At 34.2% G+C, this 25,715-nt stretch overlaps 1 protein-coding gene across 6 annotated transcripts in view; it reads left to right on the forward strand.

The window, feature by feature from the left end:
* Positions 1-25,715, forward strand: part of LCORL (ligand dependent nuclear receptor corepressor like) — a gene marked incomplete at both ends in the record, with an annotated part of 166,069 nt that overhangs the window by 55,375 nt on the left and 84,979 nt on the right. For 5 of the 6 annotated variants that reach the window (XM_082653190.1, XM_082653191.1, XM_082653187.1 and 2 more), the window contains 2 exons: positions 6,590-6,669; positions 7,565-7,694. In XM_082653190.1, coding sequence (XP_082509316.1) covers positions 6,590-6,669; positions 7,565-7,694 — 210 coding nt within the window. Of the gene's footprint in view, positions 1-6,589; positions 6,670-7,564; positions 7,695-9,191; positions 9,211-25,715 lie in introns of those variants that run through there. The other variant, XM_082653189.1, reaches the window with a different exon arrangement.

Consider the following 25,715-nt stretch of genomic DNA (forward strand, 5'->3'; position numbering starts at 1 on the left):
AGTCTCTCCTTTGAAGCTCTGAAACCAGTCATTGACTTCTCCTCTTTAGCTATGAAAGTCCCAGATGGCATCTTCTTCCTATATGCGACTGATTTGTCTGAATTTTAAATCTGCTGTTTAGTGTGGCCATCTTCATTGATTATCTTAGGTAGATCTTCTGGATAACTTGCTGCAGCTTCTACATCAGCACTGTTGCTTTACCTTGCACTTTTATGTTATGGAGATGGCTTCCCTCCTTAAACGTCATGAACCAATCTCTGCTAGCTCCAAACTTTTCTCCTGCAGCTTCTTCATCTCTCTCAGTTTTCAATGAAGAGAATTAGGGCCTTGCTCTGGATTAGGCTGTGGCTTAAGGGAATGTTGTGGCTGGCTATCCAGACCACTAAAACTTTCTTATCATTCATGTGTTCACTTTTAATTTCCTTTAAGAACTTTTCCTTTGCATTCACAGCTTGACTGTTTGGCACAAGTGGCCTAGCTTTCAGCCTGTCTCAGCTTTTGATATGCTTTCCTCACTAAGCTTAATCATTTCTAGCTTTTGATTTAAAGCGAGAGACTTGCTGCTACTCCTTTCACTTGAACTCTTAGAAGCCACTGTAGGGTTATTAATTGGCCTAATTTCAATATTGTTGTGTTTCAGGGAATAGGGAAGCCCAGCAAGAGGGAGAGATGTTGGGGACAGGCCAGTTGGTGGAGCAGTCAGAACACACACACAAAGAATATACAATGGAAAAAAGACTGTCTCGTCAGCAAGTGGTACTGGGAACGTTAGACAGCCACATGCAAATTAATGAAGTTAGAACACGTCCTCACACCATACACAAAAATAACTCAAAATGGCTTAAATACTTAAATATAAGAAATGACACCATAAAATTCCTAGAAGAGAACATAGGCAAAACATTCTCTGACTTAAATCCTACCAGTGTTTTCTTAGGTCAGTCTCCCAAGGCAATAGGAATAAAAGCAAAAATAAGCAAATGAGACCTAATCAAACTTAAAAGCTCTTGTACAGCAAAGGGAACCATAAGCAAAACGAAAAGACGACTTAGACAGAGTGGGAGAAAATATTCGCAAATGATGTGACCGACAAGGGCTTAATTTCCACAATACACAAACATCTTATATAACTCAACAACAACAACAAAAAAAACCCAGTTGAAAACTGGGTAGAATACCTAAATAGATATTTCTCCAAAGAAGACATACTGTTGGCCAACAGGCACATGATAAGATGCTCAGCATCACTAATTATTAGAGAAATACAAATCAAAACTATAATTATGTACCACCTCAGACCAGTCAGACTTTTTTCTTCAAAAGTTACAATTAACAAATGGCTGGAGAGGGTGTGGAGAAAAGGGGGAACCTTCCTATACTGTTGCTGGGAATGTAAGTTGGTGCAGCCACTGTGGAAAACAGTATAGAGGTTCCTCTAAAAACTAAAAATAGAGTTGCCATATGATTCTGCAGTCCTACTCCTCGGCATACATCCAGACAAAGCTATAATTCAAAAAGGCACATGCGTCCCTATGTCCATACCAGCACTATTCACAATAGCCAAGACTGGGAAGCAACCTAAATGTCCATTGACAGATGAATGGATAAAGAAGATGTGGTACATATATACAACGGAATATTACTCAACCATAAAAAAGAATGAAATAATACTATTTGCAGCAACATGGATGGACTTAGAGATTATCATACTAAGTGAAGTCAGAAAGGGAAAGACAAATACCATATGATATCACTTATATGTGGAATCTAAAATATGACACAAATGAACTTATCTATGAAATAGAAACAGACTCACAGACATAGGGAACAGACTTGTGGTTGCCAAGAGGGAGTGGGTGGGGGAGGGAGGGATTGGGAGTTTGGGGTTAGCAGACGCAAACCACTATATATAGAATGGATAAACAACAAGGTCCTATTGTATAGCCCAGGGAACTATATTCAATATCTTGTGATAAACCATAATGGAAAAGAATCTTAAAAAGAATATAAATATGTATAACTGAACCACTTTGCTGTACAGCAGAAATTGACACAACATTGTAAATCAACTCTACTTCAATTAAAAAAAGAACACACATAGAACATTGATTAAGTTTGACAACTTATATCGGCACAGTTCTTGGACCCCAAAGCAGTTATAATAGTAATGTCAAAGATCACTGATCACAGATCACCATAGCAAATATAATAATGAAAAAGTTTGAAATGTTGTGAGAATTACCAAAATGTGTGACACAGAGACACAAAGTGAATAAACGCTGTTGGAAAAATGGCATTGATAGACTTGCTCAGCACAGTGTTGCCACAAACCTTCAATTTGTAAAAAAATGCAATATCTGCAAAGTGCAGTAAAGCAAAGTGCAATAAAACAATAAAACTGCCTTATACGGTTGGACTACAGTTTGTTCACCTATTTGAAAGACCTGCTCACTTCCTAGGTTTGGCAATTATGAATAAACCTGCTATAAACATATGTGTGCAAGTTTTTGTGTGAACATACATTTTTAACTCACTTGGTTAAATACCTAGGAGCACCATTGCTGGATCCTTTGGAAAGGAAAGACTCTGTTTAGCTTTGTAAGAAGCAGACTATCTTCAAGAGTGGCTGTACTATTTTGTGTTCCCACCAGCAGTGAATTTAGGTTCCTTTTGCTCTACATCCTCACCAGCATTTCATGTTGTCAATGTTTTGGACTTTAACCATTTTAATAGGTGTGTAGTGGTATCTTGTCGTAATTTGCATTTCTCTGATGGCATGTAATATTGAGCACCTTTTCATATGCCTGTTTACTATCTGCATATCGTCTTGGGTGAGGTGTCTGTTCAGACAGGCTTTGGCGTCAAGAATGAGTTAGGAAATATTTCCTCTGCTTCTGTATTCTGGAACAGATTATAGAGAAACCATTTGGGCTGGTGCTTTCTGTTTTGGAAGGCTATTAATTATTGATTTGATTTCTTTGATAAATGCCTGTTGAGGTTACATATATTTTTGTGTGTGAGATATGCTAGATTGTGTCTTTCAAGAAATTTGTCCATTTTATCCAAATCTGTGGGAAACTAATGTTGTCCATAATATTCTTTTGTTACTCTTTTAATGTTCATAGAGTCAGTAGTGATGGCCCATCTTTCATTTCTGATATTTTCTCTTTTTTTCCTGGTTAGCCAGGCTAGAGGTTTATCATTTTATTGATCTTTAAAAAATCAGCTGATCCTAATTTTTTAAAAGGTATAGAATATAAACTGGAAGGATATATTGCAAACTATTAATCGTTATCTCTGGATGATGGGATTATGAATAGTTTTTCTTTTCTCCTTTGTACTTTCAATATAGTTAATATGTAGTTTCATAATGAAAAATTATTTTTTAATTATATTGCCTACTGTTATGTATCTTTTAACAAAGTTATAATCAGTTTTTATGACCTTAATGAAAAATCTAGTTTCAGTATTCTCCTTTTTCACTTTTCATTGAACTTTATCTTTAGGAACTCCAAATTTATTTTCTGTGGCTTGAGGGTACTGAAGAGAATAAAAACATTAAAAAGAAGTGTGATTAGTTAAAAGAAAATGAAAGTAACATCTACTGGACTTCTGTGTTTTGTGTATGTTCTTAATTAATTTTTACTACAGCCTTAAGATGCAATTATTATTATCCTCATTGTACAGTGAGGAAATTGAAGCTCAGAGAAAGTGACTAGCCCAAGGCTACATCTATCAATAGTATGTGGAAAGACCGTGGTTCACTACAAGGCTCTCTAATTTCAAAGACTGTTATCTTTCCCAGATAAATCAGGTGAATGATTGGAGCCAGACTTTGACCACAAGAATATGTATATATGGTGGAAAGGTTGATTTTTATCATTCATTTACTATCAGTTTCATATATGACATTGCCTTTTATTAATAAGGTTAGTTGTATAAGGTACATATTTTGACCCTTTTTGAGCTTATACCTTCATGTATTAAAGTTTCAAAATGAGAGACAACTTATTTTAGAGATGAATATCTGAATCATTGTCAAATTTTGTTTGAGAGATAAAATGAATGTGTTTTGTTGTAGTGCTTATTTAATTTTTATGACCTGAAAGGACAACCTGGACAGAGGGAGAAGTCTGGCCTCCAGGTGATTTTTCAAAATCGCTTTTCCTATATATAAAAAAAGTATACCATCATCATTTATTTGGACTGAAAATTAAAAGCTGCTATATACAGAGTAATTACTAAATATTTTTAAGTAAATTCATAGATTTCTGAACCCAGTAACATTTAATGGCATTTATGTAATCATTGATTATTCAATGCCATTTGTTTAACTATGTAGGCATTTATTTTAATTGAATTTCCTTGAAGAACTTCACCTAAAATAACTAAAATAAATGAGGATAATCTCAGCATGCCCAATTTTATTTTACAACTGGTAATGGTCTTAATTAACCCAAAGTTGTTGTCCCTTGAGTCAATATATTTATCACTGAAACTGTATGAAACCTTTCAGTGATTTTTCAGAAATACCTTTTCCAGACCTACCAGCTATTTTTCAAAAATCCCAATGCTGGATTCCTTTCATAGTCCCTATTCATGAGGCCATAATTTTTAAAAGCAGTAAGATTTCCTTGATCTATCAAAATTATGTTATGCTTAGCATATGAGTCAAGTTTTTGCTACAGTAATGCTACATAACAAACAGCTCCAAAATCTGTTTCATGTTTATGGGTGACCTTATTCACTGGAATCTAGGCTGTGGATGGGGATAATATCTCATGATTCCATGTTCCAGACTGAAGGATTAATGGCTTTACGGGCCAAGTTCTTCTGATGTTGGATGGTGGAAATTCAAGAGAATTGGGGAAATTTGCCATGCCTTTAAAAGCCTCTGCTTAGAATGGTATACTGTCACTTCTTCTATATTCATTTCATTGGTCAGAAAGCTGTGCCTCGCTCTCTGTAAGAGACACTGCACAGTCCTATATTCAAGAGTGTGAATCTATGCTTCTGTTGTACTGACTGGGTGAAAGGTTGGAGAAAATTATGAACCTGCATAACTACAATTCTGGGTTTTTAACTGTATAGGTTATGTAAACCTTTTCATTTGTCAGGTTGTTTACAAAAAGTGATCAGTTTTCTTAAGCAGATATTCAATTAAAATTTGTCTTCTTCAAACTAACCTTATTAAATATATGTGTGATAGTACAGGATTTAAAAAATAATGACTAGCGACTCTACCTCATTAATAATTCACCTCTGCATGATGTTTTGCAGTTTATGAAGTATTTTCATATTTTTAAAATTTGATCACAAATAAGTTAGGTGATGGGATCCTTATTTTACAGATGTGGAAATTAAAACGAAACCTTGTGGCTTGACAAGGCTACAAATAATAAGTTCCATTCCAGATTTTTGGAGACTTCAAATCCAGTCATCTTTCCATTACTCCATACTGGATCTTATGTTCCCATTCCCTCCTCTTTCCAAGCTTAAATAAATAAAAGGAATATTTCTGGAGCACTGCCAAAATCAAAGGAAGCTATCACTGTACTCTTTATATTCCAGCAAATTATATTATCTTCTATTCTGACCTATATATCTGGATTAATGCAAGAGTATCCCACGGGCTAAACCTAAGTAGTATTTATTCATTATCATTCCAGAAGGATGAGTTTGTTTCCTGTGTAGTTTAGCAGAAAACATGTATTCAATTTCATTATGTATTTCAAAAGTATAAGAGAAATTACAGTGCTTTTCAAATTAGTTCCAATGTAGCTGCCTCAGATGATAATAGTTTATGTATTTGAGGTTCTGTGTATGAATTTATTTGGGACAAGAAATTGGAGGGAATTTCTATTGCAAGGAGTAAATTTGAAAAATCACTGTCTATACCAAGTACAGTTAGGATGGCAATGTTATTATATCTTCATAAAATTCCTTCATTAGAAAATGTTTTCCACGAACTCACTAACATATTACAACAGTTGGATTATAAGGAACATTCTTGTGAAAAAAATCCATGTTTGGTATTGAATAATATAACTTGTTTACTTGCTTTTTGCTCTCACTCTTGCAACAAAGCCTTTAGCACGTAATGAAAATCTGATCTGACTTCTTAGCAGTGGATTTCTACTTTTTTCTTGGATAGCATTCCATATTCTCAAATCTGTAGGCTTTTCTGGTGCTTTATTCCATTTCTCTGTTTTATGTTGTCTTTCATGATGTGCAAAATTTATTCCTTTATCCCCATATCTCCCTGTTTGTTCTGACTTCTTTCATAGTGAAAATAAAAATTAATAGACAATGATAAATTGAATCTTTCAGAAGGCTAGATGATACTTAAAATTCTATTGTTGGAAAATTAATTTATAACCAGCTCATTGTTCTTGCTACTTTGTCTGATAATAGTGCAAAATTACTCTCTGTATTTCTTTGTAGATGTCACCAGTTTAATTTTGAGGGGGCCTTTTCCCCTTACTATTGCAGCTAGCTTTTTTATATGAGCCATTGCTATGGCGAGTGGTAATTTTATTTGTTTTAATAAAGTTAGTGTATTTAATCAATATTTTTCCCTCTTTTGAAGACTGTGAACCAGAAGAGCTGACTGACTGGTCTATGGATGAAAAATGTTCATTTTGTAACCTACAGAGAGAAGCAGTCAGTGTAAGTTTTAGTGCTATGAAATTATGTCTAAACTAATTGCACAATTGTAACACAATTTTTTAAACTTAATTTGTTCTGAGAATTTGTGACTTACAGTGAAATTTAAATACTTGATTTTGGTAATGAGAAGAATATTTTAAAGTCTTATGTTAGAAGTCTAACATTTAGCTTAACTTGCAGGTAAAAATCCCAACAACATTCTCATCTTTTTTGCTCATTTCACATTTCTTTCTTAAAGCTCTTTGACTCATAAAGTTCAGTTCAGATCTGTTTTGTATTTAGGTAGACACGGGTGAGCCGAGTTTGGTCTGAGACCACCCTGTAGTCTGATTTCTTAGGAATCAGTGGTTGGAGGATAATGTAGTACTACGTTTTAGCCTTTTACTTTCTCATGAAGTCTTTTGGATATCATAATTATCTCCTGTGAAATGATTAATTATTAGTTTCTACTGTAAACAGGGCATAAAATAGACAAGCAGCATCTTCTTGCATGGTGGGAAGTCCTAATTCTTTATGTACTGTTGTGGGAAGGGCTGAGAAGAAATGGGAATTTGAGAACTTGCACCCATTTTGGTCAGATTAGTGGATAAACATATCTGCTTTGTTCTTAAAACTCTCATTACTGGCATGCTATATAGTGAGTTTATTTAACAATATATTTTATCTGCCCCCACCCCCTTTTTGACAATAGTTTTGCTAAGGAATAAGGCTAGTTTGTCCCTCTATCAAAGATAAATTTCTTTTTTCCCGACTCCTTTCTCAAATCTTATGTTCTGTATATAATTTGACATATTTAAAAGATAAAAAAATAAACAGAATTTTTTTTGCCATTTTAAATGGAGTCCCATGTTTAAATAAAAAGTGATTTTTTTATGTTGTTTTCTTCTAATTTTAGGATTGTATACCATCTCTTGATTCTTCACAGTCGACACCAACAGAGGAACTATCATCTCAGGGCCAGTCCAACACTGAAAAGATTGAATGCCAAGCAGAAAATTACCTAAATGCACTCTTTCGAAAGAAAGGTAATATTGATATACTTTGTCATTTAAAATTTGCAATAGACATCTAAAATGTTTGAATTTTCTCTCACACAAGTTTTTAATATGTCAATCTCTACTCCATTCTTGATTATTTCCTTCTTTGTCCTTAGTTTTTCTTCATATTTTTAGGGACATTAGGATTTGCAATCACTGTAGAGCTGTCTTCTATTAGGCTTTCCTTTTCACCATTCTATTCTCAAATCTCTCCCTGACTTTATTTTCTTAATCTACTATAGGCAGAAGAAAATTTTATATGCTTCTGGTCTTCCTTATTTTGTTTCTGACTTCAAAAGTTCTTTTGTGTTCAATAAGTGATAGATATAATATATTGCAAAGCTGTTTTTAGAAATGTAACAGTTAAATCATTTATCAGCCAGGTCGGTAGTATATTTGCTGGCTTGAGATTTCAGTGTTTCTTTGATAGCTTGAATGTGCTTACTTGACATTACAATGTCAGTGTTGTTCTTTGCTTCCTGTCTATCTAAACATTAAATCCAAATTAGGGCTGTTTTCACTTGTTTTCTTGCTTTGATACACATGTATCAGGCAGAAGTTATTTTTATATCTTAAGTTACTTGAGAAAAATACAGAAATATAGACCCTTCCATTTTTTGTTCTTGGCCATTTGCGCAGTAGTAAAGTGTCTTAATTTTTATCACATAGACCTTTGAAATAAGTCATGGTGCAGGGGGAATGAAGGATGGTGGTGGGAGGATCACTGTACCTCCCAGCTTCCTGAGTTGGGGAAAACATTACTGTATTTTCATCTAAGTATTGATAGTGCTTTTACTCCTCTTTTGAATTAGGTAACATCAGATATTTTCTGTTAAAACAGATGACTTACAGGTTTTAATCTATAATGTTGAATATAGTCCTCACCTTTGAGAAAGGAAGCTTTTGTTTAGTCTTACTGTTACGAGTTCTTTTATGTGTTGAAATATGAAAATCCTCTGATGAGAAGAACCATTAGTATATTAAAAGGCCTAAAGTTAAGAACTATATATTTTTTTAAGTGCAGGGGACTGAAAATCTTTTCCTGTGTGTTACCAAAGTACTTAGTATTGAGAAATTGGCAGTATCTTTAAAAAACAAATTGTTTTCTTAAAATTTTCTTTATGAACCAATATAAAAATTATTTACATGATTTCTTTAAGAATTTTATATTAACTTAGAAAATTTTATTCTGTCTTTATATTTACATTTATAAGAATTATGTTATCAGACTTACATCACTAAGAGAGCTGGAGAAAATGTATGCATTTACACACATGCATGCAGTAAGTTTCACTCACCTTAGAACTTACTCAGTCGCCTCCTCCTTTGAATAATTTGTAATGGTAGTAGGTAGAAATTAATCAATAATAATGACTTTTAGTATTTGATAGTATGGAGTTAGCCTGTGCTCCATTGCCCTGTTAAGAGTAATCAGTAAAAACTTGGTACTATTTCAGCTGATTCAAGCATCTGGGTCTCCAAGAGGTCTCCTACCAATGGTTGGGTGAGTGTTCATGGATATTTAGTGACCTCTCCATTTGGGGATTTTTTTGGTTTTCTTCAAGATCTTTGAAGGATCACAGAGTTTTTAAATGAAAGATTCTTATTAGTAGTATTTTTGCTTTACTTCAGGTCTTCAGTATTTTTGTCTTTGTTAATTTCTTTATTTGTAGTCCCTCATCACTTTCCAGATTTAATTAAACATAAGGACTTCTCTACTTGTTTACTTGGTTTTGTTTCTGTTGTTTGTTTTTAATTTCTTTGAATGAAATCATTTTCGAGATTTCCAATATGGTCTGAGCAGGATGAGACTAGAAGATAATAACAGTATCTTTTAAATGGTTTTAACTCCTTTGTTTGTGTATTTGTTTATTTATTTAGTAAGTTCTTTTAACTTTACTTTGAAATAAAAGGCAAAAAATGTGTTTTTAAAGATAGGAAATTCCGAGTATTCGGAAGCAAATAAAATGCTAATAAAGCATCTTGTTAGTGAAGTTTTTATTTGATTCCTGAAAATTTCTCAAACTTGGTCATTTATAGGAGTGCTGCATATTAATAGCGTTAGTATTACTGATACTTTAAATCTGTTGCTTAGTTTGAGGAGCATAAGCATGTGATCATCTTGCCAAAACGTAGAGAAATCTTCTAAGATCCCTATTGTAGCTTGTTTATTATCTTTCTTAACTATAGTTTTATGGAAGTTGATGATGTAAGCTGCTGTTATTGAGAACTCACACTTAGGATAATTAAGATGGTTGATGTCATCAATTATGATTGAACACTAAGTCCGTTTTGTGACTTACCTCATTTAATCTCAAAACACTGTTAAGAGATAGGTACTCTTGTTATCGCTTTAACAGACTGAGATAATGAAGCTCAGAGAAGTTTTGTGTTGTGAACGTTTGAATCCTTGGAAGGAATTTTAAAAGGTCAAAGATTTTCTATGTGAGGAACACTTAGATTCTAAGTATTAAGTAGAAAATCATTCCTGTTCTCTACTACTTAGCAGCCTAGAATTAGTATTATTTTAATTGAATTAGGCAGGCTAGAGAGGACCTATGAGACATACAGAGCATTCCATCTTTGCTTTATATGAACGTGAACAGCTTTAGTGATTAGTTCCCTTATAGTATTTAATAATTGGAGAAAACTTATTACTTAATCTAAATACAGTTTGGACTATCCCTTATAATTAGAAGCCAGTCAAAAATACTCTTGTAGGGTTGAGTAAGTACAGTCAGGGGAGTGGATATTTTAGTGCAGAGATGAACTTTTAACTAATTTTATATATTCTTTACTTTAGAAATGTTTCAAAATTGAGTTCCTTCTAGAGGTTAACCTAGACAATTGTCTAGAATGCTAGAGTAGAATGAAACCTCCATGATAGTAGGGACTTCTGTTTTGTTAATTGCAGAATCCTCAGTATCTGGAATAGTACTTGTCACATCTTAGATCTTCAGTAAGTATTTTTGAATGAATAAATGAGTACTAAGATAAACTGTCCATATATCTTCCAGTTTCTCTACATATTCAGTGGTATTAGTACTTATTTGTTTTATTTGAAGAAGAAAATTATTTAGCGTGTATGTATTGTTTATCTTTTCCTACTTTGTACTTAAGTATATTGCTGTGTATAGCCTGAATATCAGTCAGTTTATTTGTTTTGAAATGTGGGTAAACATAGGCATATAGATATAAAATGCCTTTTCTGAAGCTGTCCCCATAGGATATGAACTAAACTGTTTTGACTTTGGCTTCACATTCTCTGATCACCTGAAGCAGTGTAAATCACTGGCTTACGATTCAGGAAGATATCTCATCTTTTATTTTTCAGTTAAAGAAGGCTACTTGACTAAATTGGACAGATAGTATGCACGTTGTAGCTGAATGAATCATACTGCTAAGTGTATATAACAAAATAAAGCCTTCCTTCATCAAAATATAATGTTTTTCCTACTTTATCTTTTACCCCCCCCACACACACATTGAGCATTCATGTAACTATTCTGGCCTTTTCTTTTCGAAGACCTTGGTATATAGTTGAAAGCTGCTATTAACCAACCTTTCCCCCTTAAATTAATTGTTAGCTAGGTTTTATATAAAGTTTTTCATGGCTCTTTTGAACACAGATCCTTTTCCTTTTAAACTTTTAATTTTTAAGCTCTATAATAGTGCATGAAATAAATATTAATACTGCTTATTAATTAATTGGATTATGACTGATACTAAAAACGTTTGACTTCTTAGAAACAGGAGTGTTAAGATTGCTTTTCTCTAAATGCAGGTATCCTAGAATGACTATGTAAATTTGACCTGATTCATTCAGGCCCTAAGCATTTCTTATACAAATGTGCCTTTGTGATAACACGTGGTCATACATTGACTTTTTCTTTATATGTGGGCTGCCTTTTTAGAACTCTTAGGGAACTGTATGTTAGTGTCATAAAATAATCCACATACCATTATGAGCCACAATCCAGAGGTATCCTTGAAAAGATTTTTCTTATTTTGCCATGTAGAGGATATGAATAAAATTCTAAGAACACACTTAAAATTATAACTATTTAAGATTTTAAGCATTTCTGTTAAAATCACCTTTCTGCCTGCAACACCATCCATAGCAGGAATTGAAGGCCGACTATCAGGTCCATTCATTCATCATCACATGGATTCTTATCTCCTTTTGTCTTTTTTAATCTCTAATTTGACCCAGTCATTTACACCTTTACAAGCACCCAAATTTTCTCCACTGTGTTTTCTGGAACTTGTGGTCTTTCATCAGCAATCCCCTATATCCTCAGTCTTTTCTCTTAATGTTCCCTTTACTTTATTGCTTTAAGTGAAACCTATATATTCATAAAAGATGCTTTTGTAGACCTTTCCCTTGCTGGATGTTTTTAATTCCTTGCTTTATGTAATATGGGGGTGATAAAATTAACAAGCAACTTCTGAGATCTTTATAGCTGCTTTCCAATCACTTATTTGCCATCCTTACTCCAAACCCTGAGCTTGTTTGGAATATCTAAATATTCCATCCATATTATCATGTTGCACACCTCTACCAGCCTTTTCACTTTCTTCCTCCCATCTTAGTTCTTTGTGACTTCAAGTTCTATGTAACTGTTAGGTGCTACATTCTGGCCTCTCAGTTACTTGACCTCTTCATTTCCAATGATCTTTTCCTCCATTCCACTCCAACCACCTTTCCCATGATCATCCCTAGACCTTTGCCACCTCACAAAAATAATTTCAACCATCCCTATTTCTACTACCATTTTATTTCAGTAGTCATCCCAGTATTTTTTTTAACCTCCTTGCAGCCCCCAATCTATTGACCATACCACTTCTCACTGTTACTGTCTTACGACTTCACGTCTCTCCTTACTCAGCTCAGATACTGTGCTCAATCGCTGTAATTATCTTTCTGTAAAATTTTAACTCCCTTGCTTCTCTTTTCCTTTGTCATATTTGCTTGTCAGAACCTTATCTGTGTTTTAACCCTATTCTCAATATCTTACACACTTACCCTGGAACAGCTGAACTTGACTAAAGTAAAACACCCTATTATGCTGACTTTCTAAGTCTCACCTAGTCCCTTTCCTCTGTTACAGGTGGTTGTTTTATATCCTTCTCAAAAGTTCACAACTAAAAATTGTGCTTCCTTTTTGTAGCACAATCACCTTCTAACATATTATACAATTTACTTATTTTTATTGTTCATTGTCTTATTCCTTTTGCTAGAATATAAGCACTATGAAGAATTAGATTTTTGTATTTTTGCCTGCTGAGATATCTCAAGCATCTGACAGGTAGTAGATAATTATTTTCTGTACTTTTACCATCTTCACTTCTCAACTCCCCTTTTCTTTTCAACCCATCCCAATTAGACTTTCTTTTCTACTACAACATTGAAATTGTTTTATCAGTTTCATTGGTAATTCCATCTTGTACTGTTCAGAGGAAAGTTATTAGTTCTCACCTTATTCAGCTTTTCAGCATCAATTGATAGGGATGAGCACTTCCTTAATCCTGGTTTCTAGGAAACTATATTCTTTTAATGTTTTCCTTGTCTTGCAGATTACTTCTTTCACATGCTCCTTGCTGCTTTTTGTCTTTTTTACCTTTAAATATTGAAGAGCCTAGGAGTTAGTCCTCAGTTGTCTTTTCTTCTAAGTATGCCTTCTCTTACTTGATGGCATCATTTCATCCAGTGGGTTTAACTACGATGTATGTGTTGATGACACCTGAATATTATAGGATTATATCTAATCCTAATCTTTTCTCTAGCTTTACTCTCTTATATCTGTCCACTTGGTATTCTTCAGTAGAATATTCAGTAGCCATCTCAGAATGACCTATCTAAAACAGAACACTTGACTTTACTCTCCCCAAACCTTCCCCTGCCCCAGCCTTTCCTATCTTAGTAAAAAGTATCACCCTTGACCCCAGTTGGTCAGTCCCCAAGCTAGGAGCTTTTCTTGATTCCTCAGTATCCTGTATACCCACAGTCAACCTATCATCAACTCCCATTGGTTCTACCTTCAAACCATTTCCATAGCTGCCATCCTAATCCAAGGCACTTCATCTCTGGCATATACTACTTAAAGAGCCTCCTAACTGGTGTCTCTTCTTCTACTTTTCTCTTCCCTACCAATTCATTTTTTCTACACAGAAGGCAAAATGATATTTCTGAAGCCTAAACCAGGACATTATTCCTCTGCCCAAAAGCTTCCAATGGCTTTGCATGTCACTGAGAGTAAAATCTATCAAAAATTCAATCTACATGGCCTACTTCTGCCTCCTCTTTAGCCACATCTCTTATTGTTTATTCTTTTGCAGACTCTGGCTTTTAGCTTTTCCTCAGATGTGCTAACCTTATTCCCACCTTAGGGTCTTCCTACTTGCTGTTGCTGTTACCTCTGTCTGGAATCCTTGTTTGCACTTGAGCATCGCACTCCTTCATATTATCAAACATTACCCTGGCCTGACCACTCGTTGCTCCAACCACCCCATTTATGATAATTCTTTCAGTCAGTCTCTTTCCCATCATTCTTCTTTTCATTTGTCTGTTTGTTTGTTTCCCTGACTCCTCTTTTAATATCTGTTTGTTATCTGCCACTTCTAGAATATAAGAACAATAAGACAGGGATTTTGTCTATATCTCCTCAGCACCTAGAATTATACCTGGTACAGTTAAAACTCAATAACTTAATTGAGTGCCTGTAGAAGAGGAATATTTTAAAGGTCAACAGTAATGCTTTAAAATCATGATTGTCTATCCAGTTTTTTTAAAATGTTACTTATAGCTGTAGTATGCTAGATCTTTTAGCAAAGTCTTTAATGAGTCCTTGCATGTGATAAGAAAGTTCCAATATTCTAAGATGTTCTAGGAATCAGCCCAAATAATGAAAATATAAGTGATTCTAAATTCCTTTCAGAAATGTTTAGTCATTGAATTATTCTTTCAATGGTTATACACAACTCATAACATTTTGAGGACATAATTTAAATTTTGGGGAAGCAGTGGTTCTTTCATTTATCTTTATATAATTCTTTAGAAGTTTGTCTAAATTATTTCTTTGCATATTCTAATTCAGTTGAGAAAGTGTAGTCTGTTAGGTGAGAGGGAAGACCTAATTCTCAGAAGAGATATAATTCTATTTGGGGCCCTATTTTTTGAATTACCATCTGTCCCTGGGTAGTATTTCTCCCCTGTGCTCTGTCTCTAATACTGCAGATAGTGAAATTAGCCTGTATGTGAATAAATGTAGTAATCTGTATATGCTGTTCAAACTAATGAGTACTGAATTGGAAAAAGCACTTTTTTGTGGAAGTAATAGACAGTTACTACGTGCTATTTAACTGTTTCGTAGTAATCATTTAAAAATCTTTCTAGAATATTTTTCTGATTTTCTTGAGTAACTCATGAATTCACCAGCTGTGTCATCACCTATGTGTTCTTTCATAAAATCCTGCTAATTTACTTCTTTCTTTCCCTGAGTATGACTTTCCCCAGAGCAAGACTAGCATGTTGGCCTTTATAAAACATATTTCTCGTCCATGGTTAGAGAAGTTAATTCATTCAACAACGTTCCACTAAGTTTCCTTCTATATGCCAGGTACCATACTAGTGGAAAAAAGGCAGAAAACATCCCTGTCTTCTGTGTGCTAGTGAGGGGAAGCAGACAGTAAGCAAGTAAATTCTGTTTGTGGTTGAATGTGAATGCGTGCACGCACACACACACACACACACACCTTTCACACGTGCTGGATATAAATATATATGTAGGTGTTGTGGAGGCAAAGCAGGGAAAGGAGCTTAGGGAATGCCAGGGTAGAGGTGGGAATTGCAGTCTTATAAAGAGCAGTCGAATAACATTTGAGCAAATGCTAAAAAGAAAAAAAATAGGGTATCAAACTCAAACTACAGAAAACCTGGGGGAAATACATTTCAGGAGTTAACGCTAATATCAGTTTTGAAAAATTATAGATCAGGCATGTAGGAGGTGATCGCCACTCCCGTTCCTCAGTTTTACAGATTATTTTCCTTTTAAGACCAAGCTAAAATTATAGCATTTAAAAGCAGATAGGGGATTTGGAGATTATTTAACTCTGTTCCTTTACTTACATACAAAGAAGTAACAGTTAAATAACTTGACCAAGCAACATGTACTATAATGTAAACAACTGATTAAATAATGTAAGATAGTTAATGATTATTAATAGTACTTAGTAAAATAATCAAAAAAGCATTTTTAAAATGTTTAATTGATTAAAGAGTTGCCTGCATGAAGTTTGATGGTAATAAAAGAGATGGAGGCTTAGTTCCTGTTGCTGTTTGGTGATGAGTAGTATTAAGTCAGAGTGAGCTGGTGAAGTATTGAACAGGTGAATTAAATGCCTAAGGTTCATCCATGTCTGAATCCATGGAACTAGCTTATCTGAACCATCAGCTGAAGCCACAGAAAAGGCACTGGGATTTTTTTTAAAACTTCTTTTAAAAATGGATGAACTATTTAAGTTCCCGTCACTTGTAGTTTTTCAGCTCCTGGTCACCCTTTAATGTGTGGAGTCTTCTCATATCATGATCAGACTCACTTGTATGAACAGACATTTTATCTGCATGATCTAAAATTTTTTTTTAAAGATTTGGTGTCAAGTATTTGTGACTCCTTTATCTTTGCCTGACAAATGATGAGCATCAAGTTGAAAGATTTTCTAATCATAAACTTCACTATGTGATGTTAACAGTTAACATTTCCATGGTCCACTTCATTAAACCCAGCCTCCTTAGCAAGATGTAAGACTTTTTGCTTTACAGTCAACATTTCTTTTAACTCCTTGAAGTTAACAGAAGAATATGCTGGGTTTGTTCATACTCCATTCACTGTTTATTGTGATACTGTTTCCCAAGCCTCATTGACTGAGAGTATCTTTTTATCAAAACACTTTCATAAGTCCTACTTCTAGAAGTATCAAATGCATCAGCATCCCACAGCAGATATTTCATGCCAAGTGTGAAAAAGAAAAATCTGTGTCACGTGGGTATCTGTCCACTGTTCTACTTTGTCAGAATACCTGTGGCGTCCCTTGGTCCCCCAGTAGGGGCCATGAGATGGGAGATTAAGCAAATTTACTGTTTTTTTAATAGCTCTCAGTTTCTACACACCTCCTGTACTTTAAAGCATCTCTGCAAAATAGAGCATGATTCTCATGTTAAAAAATGTGTGTTTCATAATACATAATAATGTATGAGACTGCAGACCATAAGTATACACTGTACTGGTGGGCTATTTAAGAGATTTTTAAGGATAATTTTGATTCTGTGAAATGATTTCTACCTTCTTTGTCAGTTTTAAGTATTATTCCATCATATCCCTCTAAGAGTATTGATTTTAGTAGATTTTGAACTCCTTGGAGGCAAAGACTATTTTAATAATTTTTATCTTTCCAATTCCTTATAAACATTTCTTAGTTTTTTGAATAGAGTTTTGGTCAAAGACATAAATCAAAATCATAGAAGATACTCTTCAACATGTAATATATATTTGCTGCTCAATTTATGTATAATTATGCATTTTAGGGTTAAAGTGAGAACACTGCCTACATGTATGTGTGGTGGAATAACATGGCTCAGCTGCTGAACAGATTTTAGGGTACCATACAGCAGTGTGGTTCAGGGGTGTTGGCAAGGGGCCAAGCAGACACAGGCGAAGCCTGCTCAAAAGACAAGACAAAAGCAGGTTCCTGCTTTCAGTTGCTATATATTCAGGTGTCTTAAAATTTTGCTCTATGAAATATTATGTTTCTAAGATGAGGGGTTTTTTTGTTTGTTTTTTTATGAGAACTGATGTTTATACGTTTCATTCAGTCCTCCTGCTGCAAATTGTGTGTGTTTGTTAGATGCTGTGAAAATAAGGGTTTGTGTTTTTTTAAAACTTCTTGGAAAGCCTACATTTCTTAGAGGTCTGCTTTTCTCTGATTTTTATCTTTTTAAATTTTGTCGCTAAGTTTCAATTTCTTCATGTTATTTTAAATTTTTTAAATTAAACCACAATATTTGTTAGTTTGTATGCTTTTAAAACAGTGGTTATGTCTTATTATATACCTAAAAACAGCAGGTTGTTAGATGACTTCAGAGTAAAAACTACTATGACTATTCTTTTGCTTAGTTTCTTTTTAAGATGTACTTTTAAAGCATACATTTAGAAAGTTTTCATTGTCATTGTAAATAATACGTCTAAAAACTCTAATCCAGAATTCTTAAAAGTATGTTTCCTCTTGGTACTTTAGCTGTAAGACTTTAAACCTGATTGTAGTCTGCCTGCAAACTTAAGACAGCCCAATATACTGAATTGGGTGGTATTAGAATCTCAAGATCAGGACCTTTTGAGGAAAGAAAGAAAACTTAATGGCCAAGAACATTAGCTAAAGACTGAAATAGTTCATGTGTCCTGAACTGAAATAATAAGGGAGAGGGAGAAGTATGTTACTAGTCAGCTGTTTTGTTTTGTTTTTTTCCAGATAATTTTCTTCATATACTGTGGTTTTGTGGATGATAAACTATAGTGTAAAAAACACCTGAGTTATAAGCCAGCCACTGAATCAATCTACCACCTCAACTTTTTAATAAAAAGTTGAAGTTCTGTCTTGCCATAATTTTGAGTCTGTATTTTCAGTTTCTTAATCTCACATAAAGATCTTTTTTTAGTGCAATTTTTGTAGAAATAGCATTTGTTAAATATGCTCTAACACATGAACTCTCCTATCTCATTTAATATGATATAGTTATAATTCTCTTTTGAATAATTACTTATTCTCTGTGGCACTTTGGAACCTCAGTGGCTGATTAATTCTTTCTGAATTTCTCTTACAAAGATATAAGGAGTCTAGGATTCTAGCAGAGGATTTGATCAAATACTGTACTTGTGAAATGTGATAAATTAGTTTTATAAATTACCATCTCACCATTTTAAATTTACATGTAATTATGAACTGTCAGTTACAGTTTACTATTTGCTGTTGGCTAGTTGTCCATTATATTCACAGCCTGCTCAGACTGTTCTATTGATTGGAACTCATTGATTTGTTATTACCAAGTAGCGATCACCTCCTACCTTTCTCCATATGGATATATATTTGTATGTGTGTGTGTTTTCCCCCTTAAAGTGTTTTGAGTGAAGTCTTCTAAAACGTTTCTATCTTCAGTAGAAAGGGCAAAGCATAAGTTTTACCATGAAACATATATGGATTCAAATCTTGCCCTACCATACATTAGTTATATAGTTCTGATAAACTACTTACCCTTTTATGTGACTTAGTTTTCTCATATGCGCAAGAGGCATAATAATTGTGGATGCTTATTTATACTCTGTTGTCTACCCTCACCCACCAAAAAAATAGTTTTATTAAAACAAAAGGTACTAGTTTAGATTTTAGTTTGATAGGTATGCTGTGTGTTCAGTAGTAGCTTCTGGTGGAAAAAAGAATATGGGCTATGGAGTCAAACCTAGATGGGTTGCTTGCTGTTTTGTTTGTTTGGTTTTTAATTAAGAAGCTGTGATATTGGGCAGCTTAACTTGGTGATATTATTGTGAAGATTAATATAATGTAAATGAAACATGCAGCTTAGTGCCATATGTATACTAGGCATCCAGTGAAGAGTAGCCCTATGGTGGATTACACTAATTTTTTTTTTTTTGCCTTTGAGTGTACGAGAAATCGAGGCACCAGCATGTAAATGACTTGCTCTACTCATAGTATGGCATAGTAGTTAAGAGGTCAGATTTTGGATTAGACCTGGGTTCTAGTCCTGGTTCTACTACTTACTCAGCCTTGCATGACCTTAGGCAAATTTTTTAACCTCCTTAAGACTAGTTTCCATTTCTATATAATGGGAATAATTGTGGCATTTTTAAGAGGATTATTGTGATGATTAGAAGAGATAATGCATCCAAACTGACCAAGTTGTATACATTATTTATGTGCAGTTTTTCTTGTGTACCAGTTATACCTCAATAAAGTTGGGGAGGGGTGGGAAGAAGAGATAATGTAAGGACTCAGTAATCTAAAACTGCTGCTACTGTTATTTATTATCATTATCATCAGTTACTTGGAATCACAGTAAATCAAAAAAGGAAGATCACATAGGGTTTAGTTCTCAAATTAAGTCTTGTAATCATTAAGAAGATTGTCCTTAGGAGCCCATGAATTAATAACTAACATCAGGGTGTAAGGCATCATACAGTGTCAAAAGTGAGTAGTAATACTTCAGAACTGTCAGCAGTAAATATATCAATAGTACTCTTCGGGTACTTTGGGGGAGTAGAATTGTCAGGTAAACAGAATACAAATTATAACGTTCTTTGTGTTTATTTTATACAAATGAAAAGTCACTTTTTTGCTTTGATTTCTTAGTTGATAAAATGGGGAAATGTTTGCTAAAGTGTGTTGATATATTGTTAGTCGATGTAGCATTAAGGAAGTGAAACAAAGGTAAAGGAATATTTGAAAAAAATTATTGTACAGGCATATACACCAGTCAGCCTTCAATAATCATGTGAGACACTTTGAGGTAAAATTTCAGCATGGATAGTTTGAAAAGTTAGCTAATCCTGCTAGCCATTTTTCATATTCCCTTCATGTTCTGATTAATCAGAGAACCGAAGCTAATTTTAAAATATTAACTAATAACAGAGTGAAAATCTTGTATGAATATATTTGTGTAATGAAAGGTCACATTTTCTAAAGCAAAATATAGATTATTTGGGAACTATTTATTATTTTAGATTACCTTTTGCTTCTTTAGATATGGGTAATGAAGAGTATACATTATAGTAACTAGAAATGTTAAAATACTTTTATATATATTTAAGAAAATTTATTTTTTATTTAAGCCAGCAACATGTTAAAGTGACCTGCCTTAGGGTTGCTTCTGTCTTAAATACACTAAGTTAGGCTAGCAGTGTTTCTAATGAGCAACTGGAACCATGATACTAGCCAAATATTCTAGTGAGTCTGATCATATGCTCTAATATTCTGGTATTATTTGAACTCCAAAGCCTTTTGGGTATGTTATGGCCTAGTGGATCCTGATTTACTTTGCACATACTTCATTTTTCAACTTAAAATACTCTAGAGTTCTACAAAACCATCTGTGAGCTCATGTTAAATGATGGCAATTTTTTTCATGGGAGTCTTTATCCATTTTTGTTTTTCTAAAAAGCACACTTATTGTTCTGGCAGTACTGGTTGATGTTGTTGAGGTTTGTTTGTTAAAGAAGCACTCACTTTTTGGTGGAGTAATGGTCACTGCCTACCTAGATTAGGGTATGTTTATGTACCTTTGGCATTGTCGTTTGTTGGAGTTATTGGAGTTCCAGAGTTGCAGGCCTTACATGTGTCTAGAAGGTTATAGAGATAAAACTATGGATAATATTGACAAGTCTGTGATTCTTCCTGTTACATGCACTTCTTTGACTTAATCCTTGTTAACCCTGGAAATGTTTTAGACTATTAATAGAGAACATTCCTTCATTGTTGTTGAATATTTTGTTAGACCAAAAAAAAGAAAAAACAATTACCATCATAGAGCCAGTGCTGTAAAATGGTGCTGTCCAATATCACGTGTGCATGTAGTCAGGGATTAAGTAAGGTGATCCACTGGAGTGCAGGAATTCTATTTACATTGATGTACATCCTTGATAAAATAAGACTTCTCCAATAAAGGGAACCAAGGCTCCTTGGAGAAGTGGTTGCTTCCATGGCTGGGGCTGGGAAAGTATAAAATGAATTTGGAGCACTTTGTGGTGCCAGAAAGTAAGGAAGTCTCAAAAAAAGGTAGATTGGTAGGATGCAGGTGCCAACCTGAAAGAACTGCTGATGGCCAAAGCTGGAACAATATGAGCAAAAAAATAAATAAGATAACCCATAGAATAAAATCAATATCCACTTTTTCATATTGATGTAAATAAATAAGGAAGAAGGGACAGCTCTATCTCAGAGAAGAATTCCAATTTTAAAATGTAGAAGGAATGCAGGAAATGAAAATCACCCTTAGAACACCACAGTCACAATTATTACATCCAGCAATGAGTGCTTAAATCAGTGGGCAAAAGTTTGATGAGAATCCGAGTATGTGCATATTCTAAAAGTATCTTCCCCAGTATATTAATTACAAAGGAGAAAGAGTAGCTCTGCAGTCGAGAAACCGAGCAGACACCAACTTAACCAAGTGATCCAGGGTAGCATCACCAGTAGTAACAAATGTCCAGTCTTACTGGTACACCGATATGGTGCACTGAGAAATGCACATCACTTCTGTAGTATTCTTGCCAAAAATGTGTAACTTTGAACTAATCATGAGAAAGCATCAGATATACTGAGGAACATTCTCCCAAATAACTGTTTATTACTCATCCACAATGTCTAATATCATGAAAGGAAAGACTGAGGAACTTTCACTGATTAGAGGAGACTAAGGAGAAACATGACAATTAAATGCAATGTGAGATCCTGGCTTGGATTTTAGAACAGAAAAAGGACATTAGTGGGAAAACTGATAAATTCCAAATAAAATCTACAGTTTAGTTAATAGTATTGTACTGATGTTAATTTCTGGGTTTTGATAATTGGTTATATAGGAAGTTAACATTAAGAAAAAACTGGGAAAAGAATATACAGGAAATCTTTGTACTGCTTTTGAAACTTTTCTGTAGTCTAAAATTACTTTAAAATTTAAAATATTTTTTAAAACATAAAAAAAAATAAATTAACCGTTACTAATCTTTGACAGATTGACTAACAGTGGCACCCTTACTTGGGCTTTGTATCAGAAGTCCCTTGTCATATAAAGGAGACCTAGTGTTTTGGGAGAAGAGTGAGGACAAGGAGGGATTGATAATGGAGCCCTTATTCTTTGGTTTGCATTCTGAGTATTGTGATATATTATAATTTATATGGCCAGTTAAATGGATATACTTATTCTACTATGTAGTTTTATCTGAATTAAGTCTGAAAAATAGATAATACAAATGAAATAGATAATAAAAATAGATACAATAGATAAAATAAAAATAGATAATAAAAATGAAAAATACACATATTTTTAACGTGCATTCTCAGTTTTGTTAGTTGATGAGTGAATATCCAACAGAATTTGAAGAACTCTGCTCTAAAGGCATACTTTAGAGACTGATTCTTCCAAAGTCCAAAATTGATGAGCTGAACTTACAAAGAACATTTAATTGCTAAAAAGCCTAACAAGGAAAGTTGTAGTCACAGGGGAGTTGGACTTTGGCTTTAACAAGGCTAGGGGATTCACAAATACCATGGTCAGATCATGGCTTTAAAGAGGCAAAAAAACAGGAGAAGCAGGAAGGGTAAGGAGGGGCAAAAGGATTAAATAGCAGCATTAAGCTGTGGTAGACCATGACTTTTAGTAAAGCTTCAGGTAGGCTTTAAGAAATGAAACTTGGAAGTATAACTGGGGTGCAGCTATCCCTTAGCTCCCCCCCCAAAAAACCCCCTAAAATGTTATAAAAGGCAGAGATCCTATGGTTATGTGTTCTCCATGTTCCTCTTGTCTGGCAGATTCCTCATTTTACATGGGCAGTTGAGACAGTCAAATCTGTGGAATAAAAAGGAGCTTCAGGAAGTCCATGTCCACTCATTTGATCCTTGATTTTATATTTATCCTTTGCAGTGCATGTTCAGTAGTGGCATAGTAAACCAAAGTGAAAGCAACATAAGCAGTGTCTAAGTCTGCATTCTTTTCTGCCTTTGAACCAACTAGCTCATAAGACTTCCAGAAAAAAAAAAAAATCATTTTTTGGTAATAATTCCTTTCAGTGACTGTTCAGAAACCTTTTGTGCGAAGTGTGAGAGAGTAAAGGGATGTCTTCTCATTCTTATTTTTCTATGCCCTATAAAAAAAAATTAAGAAAACCAAAACCAAAACCAAAAAAGGTTAATAACTCATTGCTCAGCTGTTAATGCTGCCCTTTATTCCCTTTGAAGTGTGAAGCATCGTTTATTTATGAAATTCATTGTTACCTTGTTGTGGTACCATTGTAGATCCCTGAATAGGTAAATGAGTAAGATACAGTGCTTAGTCTCAAGGAGGACACTGGCATGTTAATAATAGGATACAGTAGAGATAGAATAGAGAGAGTAGTTCATGTGCTCTTGATTCTCTTGTGGACTTAAACCTCGTGTACCCTACTCAGGAACGTTGAAATTGAAGACCAAATAAGCCTCAAGATACTCCTCCAAGAAATATACAATCTTTACATTTTATCCTTCCATACTGGATTGCTAACTCATAGAGAGCAGAAACTGTGTATTTTCCCTTAGTGTCTCTTTTATTACCCTGAGCAAGTATCATAGTTATTTTAGAGTCTTTTTTTTTAGAGTCTTTGATTTTTAATAACTTTAGTTATAACAATGAAGGGAGATCTTTAGTTAAAAGATAGCTCTGTGCCTCTGTAGCTATGCTGTTATTTTCTAGATAAAAAAATTTTAATGCTTGTTATTAGTAATTTATTTGCATTTTGTTTAGAGACTCATTCCATTTAAAATTAAAAGTAAGAAAGTAAGAAAGCAACACTTGGGAGGAGCTTTTATGGCTCATATTCAGTAGGCAAGACAGAGCAAATAGTATTAGCCTTGTGAGTTGAATATTAAGCCCTCATTCTTCAGTTTTCCTTTCTGCCTGTTACTGAAGATATTCTCCATGATCTTGATCCTACTGTAGTCCTTATCAAACTTAACTCATTTAGAATAGAATTTTTACAGCCTTATTTGGGCTTTGCTATATTGTTAAATTAAAGTATTAGATTTTCTTTGGTAGGGAGTCTGGTTTTTAACACCTTTATTTTGTTTTCTGTTTGTTCTCAGGAATGCCCTAGCTTTAGCAGACCTAAAAGCTTCTCTGGAGATGTTCGTATCTCTCTGAGTGCCACATTGGTTATAGTGGGTAGTATGTCTACAAGTGGATATGTTCTACAAACACTGTGGCACACTCAGCCATAATTCCCCTGTAATAATAGCCTCTGGACAGTAACTTCTAAACTCTGTTGACGGTGACTTTGATAGGAATAAGGCATTGTCTAAACAACTACTTTGTTGGGTCAGAGATTGATAGTACTTAATAGCAAGTGCCATAGCTGCTGAGGAGGCAGAAAAAAAGATAGTTTGTCATGGGAGATGACTCAGCATTCCAAATAATTTCTAGTCAGATTTTCACTACAACACAGACTATTGTGTAGAGAGACATAAGCATTGAGATAATGTATCTAGCGTAACTTGCCTGACTGCGTCTCTCTAAGAGGAAAATGGTTTACCCCTCCTGTTCAGTATAATGAATTGTTTTGTATCTCTAGGGTAGCAGTTAGGCCAACTGAAGGACTTGTGCCATCATTATTCATCTGTTCTGACCCTGGCTTGCATGGCAGAGTGTATCAGTAGATCGTATAAGAAGCAGAGGCTGGATGAAGCAGGTTGGGAGTGGAATGTATGAGACATAGAATGATCATTGTATTGGCAGTCTGTGGTTATAGTGGTTATCAAGTGATTCCTAATGGGGATAAATTTTTAAAAATTAGTTTAAATACAGTTGTGATTTCTTTTCTTTCTCTGAAAATATTCAGAAACCTCTGAATCTTTTCCACCTTACTTTGCTTAACATGCTGTTCTCTGGCCTTTGTATCTTGTTCTACTTGACAATTGTAAGAAATGAAGCAGGGGATATAGTATTTTATCATTGCAGTTTAAAATTAACATATGCTATTTTGCTGCTGTAGTTTCCATGATATTGTTTTATCAAGTTTTTATGTCTCTTTAATTTTACTTTCTAGTTCAAGTGTTCTTAACCAGGGATATTCCCCAAAAAGTTCATGGACAGGATTTCATGGGTTCATGAACTTGAATGGGGGGAAAAAAATGACATCTTTATTTTCACTAACCCCTAGCTGAAGTTTAACATTTCCTTCAAATATAAATGCTGATAAC

Source organism: Grampus griseus (assembly GCF_964374135.1).
Source record: "Grampus griseus genome assembly, chromosome: 4".
Classification (NCBI taxonomy): Eukaryota; Metazoa; Chordata; class Mammalia; order Artiodactyla; family Delphinidae; genus Grampus; species Grampus griseus.